A 13,445-nucleotide genomic window follows, 5' to 3' on the forward strand; every position below is an offset into this window, starting at 1 on the left:
TGTATGTAAATATGTTCTAAATTACTTAAATTCAGAATTCTGTTTATTTTTAGACTTGATTGTGGAGATGCTTCGCTATCATTTTGTCCCAGGAATCTGGTAATTATTAGAGTTGCCACGATTTCAAATTGTATCTAACTGTTATAGAATCATAAGCCAAGTTTGAAATCAATAGGACAACTAACATGCCTAAACTAACAATAAGAGCTATCGTTTCGTATATACATAGACGTTTGGACGGAACAGCCCTAATTATAGAAAAGATGCGCTTTTTAAAATGCTACAATATCCCAGGACGGAATTAATACCATAAAAAAACCTAGTTTTTACCACTTTTACGGTAAAATTTTACCAGCCTATACGATTTAAAAGGTGGTAAAATTTTACCGTAATCGTGGTAAAAACACTTTTAGTGGTACTCCGAGACGCTTTTTACCATCGATTTTTACCACAATTATCGGTAAAATTTTACCAGATTTCCGGTAAAATATTACCATTTTAGGACGCAAATTTATACCAGATTTTGACCAATTTTTACCACTTTTTTGGTAAAATTTACCAGAAATTTGCGGTAAATTTTACCAAAAAAGTGGTAAAACTGTTCAACACCTGGTAATATTTTTGCCCTAAACTGGTAAAATTTTACCAGAAATAGGGTAAATATGGTAAAAATTTACCAATAATTGTGGTAAAAACGGGTGGTAAAAATCACGAGAAAGTGGTAAAAAACGACCTTAATTATAGAAAAACCTCGCTTGTACACAAAACGCAAAAATAAAAAAAAAATTGTTTTCATTATTATTTTATTGATTGAAACAACACTTAAACATATTTTTCTTGATTCTACTGCTCTGGCCGCGAAAACTGTTGCGCAACCTCCAGGATTTGCCTGGCACCGGCCCCATTCGACCTCGTATCACTGATTTTCAACCTGGAATAAAATTGCTCATTAGTTAATTAGATAATTACAGGGATATAAAGGGATAAGACAATGGCTGATAAATTGATGTTCATCTCTAATGATGATACACATCGTTACCCCTTCTGTAGATTACAATAAGTGATTGAAATGTTAGGACACTCAACTTAATGAACCAACCAATAAAAAATCAATAAAAGTACCCAAGGTTGTTAGGCCAAAGAATAAGAAAATGTTATTTGAAAACTTTGGGGGCTAGTGTAATTTACAGCCCAATGTCCCATCCCTCCCTACTAAATATCTAATCTATAATACAAAGTAGAACGATGTCTGTCCGTCCGTCCGTCCGTCCCAAAGATAAAGCCTATACTCGCTGTTTACGCAAATGTGTCAGAACTTCCCCCCCCCCCTTACTCTCACACCTAAATTTTTTCTTTTGAAAGCAAAAATAAAAGTGTGTAGGTTCAACTCCCCCTCTCCCCCCTCATTCATTTCCTACAGGCATCTTGACACGTGGCAAAAAAATCAGCAAACTTATCTAACTAAACATCTTTGAAAACGCAGAACAAGAAAAAATAAAGGGAAAGCTTACCTGGAAAACATAAGCAGTAACAACATCCCTGGCTAACAAGAACATGCTGTGTCCATACTACTCGGCATCATAACAGGGAACCCGATCTTGTCTGCCTCCGCCTTCAAGGTGTCCAGGCTCTGGTCCTCTCCGTGGTAACCGTGGATTACAGGTACGTTAGCGGCTTCCATGATCATCTAAAAAACAGGTTAAATATTAGAAAAATTGTAACGACAGACTTCTTTTAAATACACAGTTGCTTTTCCTAGAGCCTACTTGTGTTTCGTCTTAAAAAGAGGATGGTTGGAGGGTTTTTACCAATGAAAATATTCGAGGTCATTTTTCCAAGAAGCGGTGTCATACCCCCCCCCCCCCCGCCAAAAAAACAGCATAAACATTCCCTGAAAATTATGGAAGACCAGAAGATTGAGATCGTACAGGACAAATGAACAGACATCCTGTTACTCCGGTATAGTATAGAGTGTTATTTTTTTCTACTTGAAATCAACCAAAATAAGTTCCTGAGTAGCTACTCTATCATTTACCTTAGATGTAGACTTGATACCCATATCTCTAATGGCAGTGGACGGTGGACCAACAAATATAACTCCTTTCTCCTGATAAAAAAAAAAAATTTAAATTAAAAGGTAGGTATCATTCTTATTAATATAATATTACATTCTTGAAATTAACCAGAAAAAAACGTAAGCAGTACAGTCTGCACAGGGTTTTTACGGGAAGGGATGTAATCTTAGAGGTTTTTAAAAAACGGGGGGGGGGAATCTACATAATTTTAATTTTAAGGGGTGTGTTGTCAACCCCATTCCTCACACTAATGACCGTGGACAAGATAATGAACGAAATATACATATATAAATCCCCAAATATATTGAACAAAACAACACCTTAGATTAGTTCAGACACTGCTAGTTTGAATGAACCAATCAAGATTTAAAGTTGTGAGCTAACGTGTTTATAAAACTTTGGGTACCAGTATAACTTCCAGTCTAATATCCACTCCCTCCCTGCAGTCAAATGGAAAATATTACCTGTCCAGGGATATAAAATACACGTGGATATTATTAATGACATATCATGGAAATTTGTTGTCATGAATTTAGGTTCCTAACATGGACTTCATATATTGGTCAGATCGTTTACCCAGAAGGAGGTAAGGGGGTGTTGTAAGGGAGGAATAAGGGTGTATCTTTATTTTAGCCCGCTGTGAGTACCGCTTTATTAGAGTACATGAAAAACTGGTGTAACATCCAGGTAATAATATATCCATTTACCCAAGAATCTTAAGGGATAAGACAATGGTCGACAAATTGATGTACTGTACATGTACAACCCCATTGATGATACACAAAATTACCCCTTACATAGATTACCTTTTGTGGTTGATACGTTTGGACACTCAACTTAATGTACCAACCAATCAGGGATCACTTAATCCCCAAAGTTGTTACATCCCTGATATAAATTTGATTTTACCTTGGGGGTGGCCGACCTCTTGGTTCAGGTGAGTAATCCCTGGGCCCCTACCGGGAGGTCCCCTCCTGGGTGACGGGGAATATTCTCTGTGGTGGGGGGGAGGAGGTCCGCGGGGGGGGTCCTCGTGGCGACATATCCCTCATTGGCGGTGGGGGGCCTCTGTAACGTTGTTGTGGAGGGGAGTAGTCGCCCCTGGGGTGTGCCTCCCTTGTGAAGTAATGTGAGGGGGGTCCGTAGCCATCTCTCCTCTCATACCTGAAAAAATAAAAATAATTTACTTAAAAAGTTAAAATTCATTAAAAAAAAGGTTTTTAAAATTTTTTGATTGGTAGAAAAGGGAAGAACTAATAAAAAAGAGCATATCTAGGTAGGAAAGTTATTGTAATTTTAGAAAATCTTTAATAAAGCAATAAAAGAGATGGTAGGCATTTAAAGTTAGCAAATTTGGAAATTACACTAATATATTTTGTTTATATACTAAATTGTTTAAAGTAAAAAGGTTCTTTGTCTTTAGCTTAAGATTTCGATAACTACTAAACCGATTGAGTTCTCCTTTATAGGTAGGAAAGCTTCTCATATGACACGGAATGGTTTTAGACTATATTTCTGTCCCCTATCTATCCTTTTTAATACAGAGCCCCTAAATGCTAGGGCCGCAGCCGCTAGCAATATCTAAACTAATCTTAAAATTTAAAATTTTACCTTGGTGGAGGGGATCTACCACCCCCTCTGCCACCACGTCCTCTGAAACCACCCCTGTCCCCTCCACGGCCTCTGCCTCTAAAGCCACCCTTATCACCTCCCCTTCCTCTAGAGCCACCTCTGTTATTTTTAAATGTTTTCATTTTGAAAAAAAAAATTCGATGATTTTTAGTAAGTATTTTGGAAGATTAATTTTAAATTTTTTTATCTTAGGTACTGCTGTTTTATTAGCGCAGCAACTTTATAACAAAACTGTACGTCAGTCCATGGCGAAATTACAAAAAATGCATTGCTTTTAAACGTTACATTTAATAAATAAGCCTACCTAAAGATTTTCTAACTTTTACTTTTTAAAACAAAAACTTTCCTAGAGTAATGTGGGGGGCTGCGTCTTTCATACCTATCCCCGCCCCCACCCCGGCCTCTTCCTCTGTAAGAACTGCGCCCCCTATCACCTCCGCCTCCACGTCCCCTGCCTCGTCCCCGGGATATTTCCACTCTCAGCCGTTCACCGGCATATAATGTACCGTTCATTTCCTTAAAAAATAAAGTGAAGTAAAAATAACTTCAAGACCTGAAGTTTGTTTAATAACAATAAGGTAAAAATAAATCAAAACAATTCCCTATAACTTAAAAATACCTCCTACCCTTGTGGAATATTCTAAACCCTTCTTGATCTCCCTAAACCTAACTAAAAGCAGTAGTGAAAGTTTCAAACAAAAAATTCAAGTAATGAAAAGGTGAAGGCAAGCCTTGACTTTTAAGGGGGTGGCAACACCCAGCCATTTTGTTGTAAAGAAACTAAAATATTGTTTGTATTATTATACAGATCTACAAAGATAAATATAAGCTGCGAAACTTTTCTGTAACTTACTTCTTCAACTGCCCCCTATGTTTCAAATGCTGATCTGAGGTCTTGTTTCTTTACAATCTAAATAAAAGAATTTGTTATAATCAAAAACTATAGGTATGAAACTAAAAAAATACGACAAGAAACCTTATACTTTTTAGCTAGACCAAAATAATCAGTAGGTAACAAGTTTGAAATAGATAGGACAATTCCTACATGCTTGAATTAATGATAATAGCTATGAGTTTCGTCCATACAGACCGGCCATCCAACACTAATTATAGAAAAGCTTCGCGTTTACAAAAAACATAATTCCCTTCCACAAAATAACAATGATAACGTTTATGAGAGTAAAGCTCTCAAATAAGACAGTGGGACAAACGGAATTTTGTTGGTAAAACTTCAAGGATTTTAAGGGATAAGGCAATCCCCGATAAATTGATCCACATCATTAATGATTATTAACAAAATTATATCTTTATAATTATAATTTTTTTTTCAATTTTTTTCAATTTTGTACCCACCCCCCCCCCACCCCCCCGACTACCGACGAACAAGTATTTTAGGTTAGGTTAGGTTTTAGGCTAGGGAGCCGAGCGCTGCGGCTAGGCAGGCAAGTGGGCCGAGCGCTGCGGCTAGGCAGGCAAGGGGGCCGAGCGCTGCGGCTAGGCAGGCTAGGGAGCCGAGCGCTACATTTCTAAAAGGATAATACCACCTACTCTAATGAATGTAGAATATACGTGGATATTACGACAGGGGGAAAAAATTGTCGTTATTTTAGCTTGCTAACATGAAATTCGTTTATTGGTCAGTTTGTTCAACCAGTAGTAGGGTAAGGATTGGGTTTAAAGAAGGGGGGTATCTTTATTTTAGCCAGCTGTGAGCATCTCCTTATCAGAGTAAATGAAAATGTGGTACAACATCCCAGTAATAATATATCGATTATTTTTATAAACTTTAATGGAAAAAACATTAAAAAAATAATATACCTGTCTAGCTAACACTCTGGTAAGGGTTTCCATAGTCTTAAACCACTCCCGGATTAATTCTTCCCATAAAGTTAGTCCACTCAAAACCTAAAACAAACGAACTTATTTTGACAAGTAGAAAAGTTGGTGGAAAAATAATTCATCTAAATTAATGAAGCAAAAATTCGTCCCCAAACTTCATTTTTAATTCTTGATACAGATTTTAAAGGGTGGGGCTTAAAGGGTGTTAACTCCACTCAACCCGTAAAACCCCTTATTTGTTTCCCTTCAAAATTAAAAAAAAAATATATTAGATTACCAACCTCAAACCTTTGAAATCCCTCATTTTATCCCTCTTAAAATTAAAAGCTTGACGTACAATCAACCATTGGTTGTCTTTAGGACGATTGGCAAATAGATCTGATTCCTGTACTGTAGAACAAATAAAACATTATGGAATGGATATAGAATATACGTGGATATTGATGACAGTGGAAAAATTGAAGTCAATTTAGGTTGCTAACATGAAACTCATTCAATGGTCAGTTTGTTTATCCAGTAGGACGGGACGGAATGGAGTAAAGGGGGCGAATTAGGGTTATCGTCATTTTAGCCCACTGGGAGTTTTACTTTATTAGAGAAAATAAAAATCTAGTGTAACATCCAAGTAATAAAATATCTATTTCTGCAGGTTATCTTAATTATAGTATAGCTAACATTACCTCTAGAAACTGATCCCAAAGTTCACAGTACACAACAACATAGAGATTAGCCTTGATCCATGTGACAATGAGGGTCTGGAAGATGGCCTGGGTCAACCTTCCTCCAAGGGTGTCCTCCCTGATAAGCATAGATAACTATTAACTAAAGATCCAAGAACAAATTAAATATAAATAGGCTATTTTTATTTAAGTGTGTAGGTAGGTATAAAGTATACTTTTTATCTAAAAATGGTATTTTTGTCTCTGATTTTATTTATCGCGTCGTATTATAGACAGCTTTCCGCGACTGGTAAAATGAGAAATTTTCAGATCAATAGCAATTTTGTTAGCCCCGAGGGGCCAAAGGACTGGCCTAACAAAGCTGGTATTGATAATATAATTTCTAGACTATTGTTCATAGAAAATTGTCTGTAATACGTAATTTTTCAGTATGGCCCAGAACCATTTTTAATCCAGGGGATATTTATCGGTTTCAAAGCCATACTGGAAACTCTTTGTTTAAGTCAAAACTACATTAATATCAATTTTTCTTTATTTTAGATTTAGTGTGCTGACTAAACAAACTAATTTCATTACTTCTTCTTTACAAGCAAAATGCTAGTGAATTTGTTCTTAAATACTTAAAGAAAATCGTAACTTCTCTATAATAATTATCTATGTGCCTGCGTCTTGGTGGTGTTTCTGTGAGGGTGAGTTGAGTTATCTGCTGCAAGATAAAGAGTAACTGCTCCCATGTTCGCCCGTCCATCTTTACATTCATTACCATAAACCTGACCAAAATAAAATTATTGTTAGATTAGGAATATCTATTTCTTAAATAAAATTAACAGGATGTCTTTCTGTACCATGTGAAAAAGTTTAATTTTAGCTATAATGGGAGAAAAAATCGGCGTTATCCTCTTAGAAATTTTTTTTTCAATTTTGTCCCCCCCCCCCCCCCCCCCCCGACTACCGACGAACAACTATTTTAGGTTAGGTTAGGTTTTAGGCTAGGGACATTTTAAATAATACGAAAAATTTCTTCCTTTCCCTGTACCTTATAAAAATCGTCGGAAAAAGCCGTTTTTTAAGCAAACAAAAGCGCGTTTTGCTCTATCTGTGAGATATTATGAATAAGATAATGTTAAGATGAGAAAAATTTACGTTCACAGTCCCTTTAAAGACACAATACCTGTAATAATAATACCCTGGCCTTTCTCATTAAAAGCCTAGGCAGAGCCGCTGGTGAGTGATGCTAGCCCAAGCGTGGACCGTGGTGAACTGTACTTCTACCGCCAATACCTAATTACAGGGTTACGAAATTTTAAATTGATGTTTTTTTTTTTAATGTTAATATTAACTGTAATATAGTTTTGTAATGACATATAAAATATATATTCGATAGAATATAAAAAAATATAGTGCATTCAATATTAAAAAAAAATATTTAAATATATATATAGTTGTTAACCATATAGAATCTATTTCCGGCCGGGTTCTTAAAAGATATTGCCGCGTTTTTTCGACATTTTTTACGCTATGAATAACAAGCGCGACATTCGCGAAATCTAAAAGAGTATACAATGATTTATTTAATTATTTCGCTTTTGATGGTACGGCCTTCATAGAAAAAAAAAGATTATCTTCAATCCATTTTTGCTGCATATTAATTAATGCATCTTTTTAGAGCTGTGTTAGACATTAGAAAAATTGCTAAAAAAATAATTTAAAATTCAGTATTTTTATGTTATATACTCTGTTTGAAATTCTCTCGTCAACGTTCAATCAATCAATGTCTAAAAAACGCCGAAAAAATGTGGCATTCATCTTTTAAAAACCCATCTCGGTGGTACTTCCGGTTGGCAAAGACAACATAAATATAGAAATCATGAAACATTGTTGTTCCACAATTTTGCCACATTTTTAAACATCTTGCTTAAAAAAAACTTCCAAACAAATTGTAAATTCTACAAATTTAAATATTTAGAGAAAATTGAGTAGTAATTTACTTCTTGATTCAAAATATTTGATTAAATTGAATCAAAACTAATAATTATTTTTGGCACTCTATATTCAAATAATCATAAGCTTAATATCAATAGTGCGCATGCGCGCACAGAGGTGCCATAAATTTCAAAACTTAAAAATATAAGTTTTGTAGCGAAATTACTCTATAATTCGAAATCTCTGTCTTTCTTTTAGAAACATTCAGGGGAATATACGAAAGCTTATATTTATATTAAAGATGAAAAATCGATAAATTCAAATGCACACGGCACATCTGCGTAAACACACCCTGGATTTTTTTTCTTTTAATTTTAATTCGTATGAAGCTAGCTCAAATAAGTAAATATTAAATTTGATATATTTTTGATGATGCGGGAGGATGTTTTAAAAGAAATGATGAAATAATTTTCAAGGTTTTAAAAAAAAGTTAGCTTCTTTTATGCGAAAAAATTCAATAAAAAGTAAAAATTTTTACCAAAAAGTTGGTCAAATTTTACCAAGTTTGTTTTTTTGTTAAAGTCCAAAAATCTGGACTTAGCCTAAAAATTTACCTTGTCAATTTTTACCAAAAAGTTGGTCAAATTTTACCAAGTTTTTTTTTTTGGCAGAGTCCAAAAATCTGGACTTAGCCTAAAAATTTACCTTGTCAATTTTTACCAAAAAGTTGGTCAAATTTTACCAAGTTTTTTTTTTTGGCAAAGTCCAAAAATTTGGACTTAGCCTAAAAATTTACCTTGTCAATTTTTACCAAAAAGTTGGTCAAATTTTACCAAGTTTTTTTTTTTGGCAAAGTCCAAAAATTTGGACTTAGCCTAAAAATTTACCTTGTCAATTTTTACCAAAAAGTTGGTCAAATTTTACCAAGTTCATTTTTTTTGGCAAAGTCCAAAAATCTGGACTTAGCCTAAAAAAATACCTTGTCAAATTTTACCAACTTTTTGGTAAAAATTGACCAAATTGTGTTTTTTTGTCTAAGTCCGAAAATTCGGACTTAACCTGAAAAATAGAGTTGTAAAATTGACCACATTTTTGGTAAAACTTCCAAAAGTGGTAAAATTGAAAAAAAAAAAAAAAATTTAAATTTAGGCTTCATTGTATAAAAGTCATTATTTTAAAGTACTACAACTGATTATGAAGAGCTGTTTTTTATTTAAAACACAAAAAACGGGTTTTTTTGTTTCGTCAAATTTTACAAAAAAAATGGTAAAATTTGACTAATTTTTTGGCTAAAATTTTTGCTGGTAAAATTTACCACGAAACTGGTATATTATACCAGGTTGACCAGCTTTACCACTTTTCTGGTAAAACGACTCTTTTTTTATGGTATTTCGTAGAACCTGGGATATACTAGCAGTGTACAAACTTTTCCGCTGATAATTTTTATCTACAAAAGGGGTAAATTTGTTAACCACTATTGGGGAAATTTCAATGATTTTTAGGCCATTGTCTTATCCCCCAAGGTCCCTGGATGTTCCAACAAAATGCTTCGCTAGATATGGACATGATTGATCTAATTCTACTCCGGGATCTAAAGGGACAAGACAATGGCCGATAAATTGATGGAATTCTCCAATATTTATACACAAAAATACATCTTCTGTAGAAAGCAATTAGTGGTTGAAAAGTTACCTTAATTAATCAACCAAAAAAATCAATAATAGTTCCCAAAGTTGTTATGCCAACCAATTAGAAAACGTTATTAAAAAACTTTGGGGCCAGTGTAATAAACAACCCAATGTCTCCTCCCTCCCTGCATTCTACCAAATAAAAAATGTGAAATGGAAAATATGAAAAAGAATAGGCATTTTATTCTCAAACTTTAAATGGAGAAACAATCCCCCCCTCCCTCCCAGTGGTTTAGTCTGCAGAAAGGAAGGGAATAATTGGCTGTTTATTACACTAGTTCCCAAAATTTTATAATAACGTTTTCTTATTCGCTACCTTAACAACTTCAAATGTACACAACTTAACCTAAATTGTTAGATACGTCAATCTAAATAAGTATAACCGCACAGGGATCTAAAGAGATAAGACAAGTGCCAATAAATTGAAGTATATACCCAATTGTGATGCACAAAATTACCCCATCTGTAGATTTAAATTATTGGTTGAATTGAAATCTCTCTCTCTCTCTAATAACCGCAAGGTAACAACCTTTAGTCATGAGAGAATGGGTGAATGGGTTTGTGTGTGTGTGTGCGCGTGCGCACTTCCTTTCGGTCAGCCAGTTGTGAAAAACAGGTTAAAGTGTGAAGATACTACGTGAGTTTTGATGCAAAGATTCAATGTAATAAGTGTTGTTTGATAATAAGTTAATGGTAACTATTCAAATAAGGAATTCCAACTCAAAGTTCAAATTATATTTCTATTGTTTATTTAAATAGTGCTTTAAACAGTTAAATTCAAATGCTGCAATTTAACAGTTTGAAATTTGGCTGTTTATTAGCAATGTTTAATTATAATTCATTTAACCTTAAACCAAAGAGAGAGAAAAATATATAGAACGAAAAACGTCAACATGATCATCTAAAAGTAAACCAAGAGGTAAGAACAATAATTTAGTAAATGATTAATACATTTTGTTTTAAATTTGTGTATATTATCAAATCCCAAACGTTTTGGGTACTAATAAGGAAATGGGCGGAGTTAAAGTAGCTTGGGTTAAGAATGATAGAGTATAAGAAGAGATGGGGGATTTAATCAAGCATTTATGATCAATTTATATCCAGGGAAGGGGACAAGGAATTGTAAATTACACTAGTACTCAAAATCTTATTACCACCTTATTCTTATTCCTTGCTACAAATATTTTGAGTACTTTTATTGAATTGTGGTTGGTTGGTAGCAGATAAACTTTATTTACATATGGGGTAATTGTTTATCATCATTGGGTATGTACATCAATTTATTATCCATTGTATTATCGTCTTATCCCTTAACATCCCTGATTTATTACCCTTCCTAAACAAATAAAATATAAGATAGGGTTTGACCGTAAATTACATTGGTAACTAAAGTTTTATAACCGCATTTTGGTACCCAAAGTTTTATAACCGCATTATCTTATTTTATTTCCATGAATTTTGATTGCTTTGTCTTAATTTTTGGTCAATAATTTTAATCTACAGAAGGGGAAACTTTGTCAGGGATCTTAAAGGATAAAACAAACATAATTAATTACCATTTCTGTAAATTAAAATTATTAGTTGAAAGCTTTTAAAAAAAACTACCAAATAAAAATTTAATTTAAGTACCCAAAGTTTTTAATCCAACGATTAAAAACTTGATTTTAAAACTTTGGGTTCTAGTGTAATTTCCTCTTCCTCAACTTTCTTCATTTATTATCATTGCATTAGGGCCGTATATCAAAATATAGTCAATTGACTTATCTCCTATTATCCCTGGATAAAAATAGTTGTGTAGAACTCTACAATTCTCTCAATAATCCTCTTTGTCCATCAGTCCGTCCGTAACACTATGGATGGCGATGCAATGTTGTAAACTAACAGACTGCTTAATTTTTTGGAGTATAGTCCCTTTCGTGACAATGCCTCTTATTTCGTCGTATTTTCACAGTAGCTTTTCCCCTATTTCTAGCCCATGTGGGGGGCTCTAACCATGCGGGAAATTCACCTAAACCTAAAATAACCTAACCTAAAATAAATTATAAAAACTAATGTGAAAATAAGAAGAAATGCCCCTTAAGAGGCGTTTTCACGAAAAGGACTGTACCCATTATTTAGTACTAAAATTTATTTCATATTTTCTTCTTTTTTATCAGCCGACAATCCTCTCTATAATAATAAGTTTTGTGCTTTGTTTCTTATGGATGTTATCTTTCTTGTTAAAGGCGAAGCTTTTCTATAATTAGGGTCGGTCCGTCCGTACGACCGTCCATCCGTACGTCAGTCACAGAGAGTTATCTCTTTTCGTTAATTTAAACAGGTTAGAATTGTCCTATCGATTTCAAACTTTGCATGATGATTCCTGTAGTAGTTCGGTTCAATTTAGAAAGCGTAGCAACTCTATAATCAATACCAGAATTCTGTACTTGCATTTGAAACATGTCGATTTTTAACTTTTTTGACAACAAATTTTGTATGTTAGAATTATCCGATTCTTCTGATTTTTTGAAAACTGATTCCTATTACAACAAGGTACAATGTTATAAGCAAAGCATCTCTATAAACAAGTCCCAAAAATGTAAGTATGTCCTTAAACAGTTTATTTATGCAGTTTTGCAACAAATTTACTTACAATATTGTTTGTATTGATGCATTAATATTCTGCTAATTCAGTTCTGACAATCTACAAGTGTTAATGTTCGTTTGCCCTTCCATTTCAGAGCTTCGCTTTTATGGATGTTGTCATCCTTGTTATTAATATTTCGCAGTCTAGTATTCTAAATCTGGGTATTTGCCCCCTCCCCATTTGAAAAAGCTTGCACACCATTACCTCCCAGACAACGTTTTTTAAAAGCGAAGCTTTTCTATAAATAGGGTCGGTCCGTCCGTCCGTCCGAGACAGATAGCTTTTATTCGTTAATTTAGGCATGTTAGAATTGTCCTATCGATTTCAAACTTTGCATGGTGGTATTTAGTAGTATTTAGGTACGATTTAGAAAGCGTAGCAATTCTATGAGCATTACCATAATGTCCGTACGTCCATTTTAAACATGTTGATTTTTTACTTTTTAAAAACAAATTTTTATGTGATCTAATTATCCGTTTTATCTGATTTTTGGTATATTGATTCCTGGGACAACAAAGTACAATATTATAAGCAAAGCAACTCTATAATCAAGTCCATAAACATTATCCTGTAGCAAGCAGTTTTTCAACAAATTTACTTGCAATTTTGCTTCGACCCTTAGACTTTTATATTCTGATTATTCAGTTCAGACACTATACAAGTGTCAATGTCCGTTTGTCCTACCATTTCAGTGCTTCGCTGTTATGGATGTTGTCATCCTTGTTTGATATAATAAGAATAGCGTTGCTTTTAACAAGAATGATAAACATGCATTTTTATGAAGTTAAAAGGATGACAAAATCCATAAAAGCGAAGCCTTGAAACTGTATGACAGACGAACATTAACTCTTATAGAGTATCAGAACTGAATTTACAAAATATAAATATAAAAGTTTTGACAAAATTATATGTATATTTTTAAAAGCGAAGCTTTTCTATAATTAGGGTCGGTCCGTCCGTCCGAGATAGATAGCTTTTTTCG

The 13,445-nt window shown here is 33.8% G+C and overlaps 2 protein-coding genes across 3 annotated transcripts in view; both read right to left on the minus strand.

Moving 5' to 3' along the window:
• The window catches only part of LOC145333720 (BTB/POZ domain-containing protein KCTD12-like), a 119,457-nt gene that overhangs the window by 65,139 nt on the left and 40,873 nt on the right, over positions 1-13,445 (minus strand). The window lies entirely within an intron of this gene.
• On the minus strand, positions 787-7,584 carry LOC145334701 (uncharacterized). The gene is made up of 10 exons (XM_080180277.1): positions 7,398-7,584; positions 6,889-6,996; positions 6,227-6,344; positions 5,526-5,612; positions 4,054-4,223; positions 3,687-3,806; positions 2,985-3,239; positions 2,036-2,107; positions 1,512-1,687; positions 787-931 (listed from the first exon to the last, which is right to left on the minus strand). The coding sequence occupies exons 2-7, from the start codon at positions 6,990-6,992 to the stop codon at positions 3,032-3,034; spliced, it is 807 nt and encodes a 268-aa protein (XP_080036403.1). The 5' UTR covers positions 6,993-6,996; positions 7,398-7,584; the 3' UTR covers positions 787-931; positions 1,512-1,687; positions 2,036-2,107; positions 2,985-3,031.

This window comes from Acartia tonsa, chromosome 12 (assembly GCF_053477335.1).
Source record: "Acartia tonsa isolate MP-2025a chromosome 12, ASM5347733v1, whole genome shotgun sequence".
Taxonomy (NCBI): domain Eukaryota; kingdom Metazoa; phylum Arthropoda; class Copepoda; order Calanoida; family Acartiidae; genus Acartia; species Acartia tonsa.

What these genes read in the sequence shown, in the direction of transcription:
- LOC145334701 (XM_080180277.1), bottom strand. Translation starts at nt 6,992, where the DNA reads ATGGTAATGAATGTAAAGATGGACGGGCGAACATGGGAGCAGTTACTC. An exon ending in GAAACACCACCAAGACGCAG is followed by an intron (nt 6,345 to 6,888) that starts GCACATAGATAA and finishes TATGCTTATCAG; the next exon opens with GGAGGACACCCTTGGAGGAA. An exon ending in CCAGAGTGTTAGCTAGACAG is followed by an intron (nt 4,224 to 5,525) that starts GTATATTATTTT and finishes TTATTTTTTAAG; the next exon opens with GAAATGAACGGTACATTATA.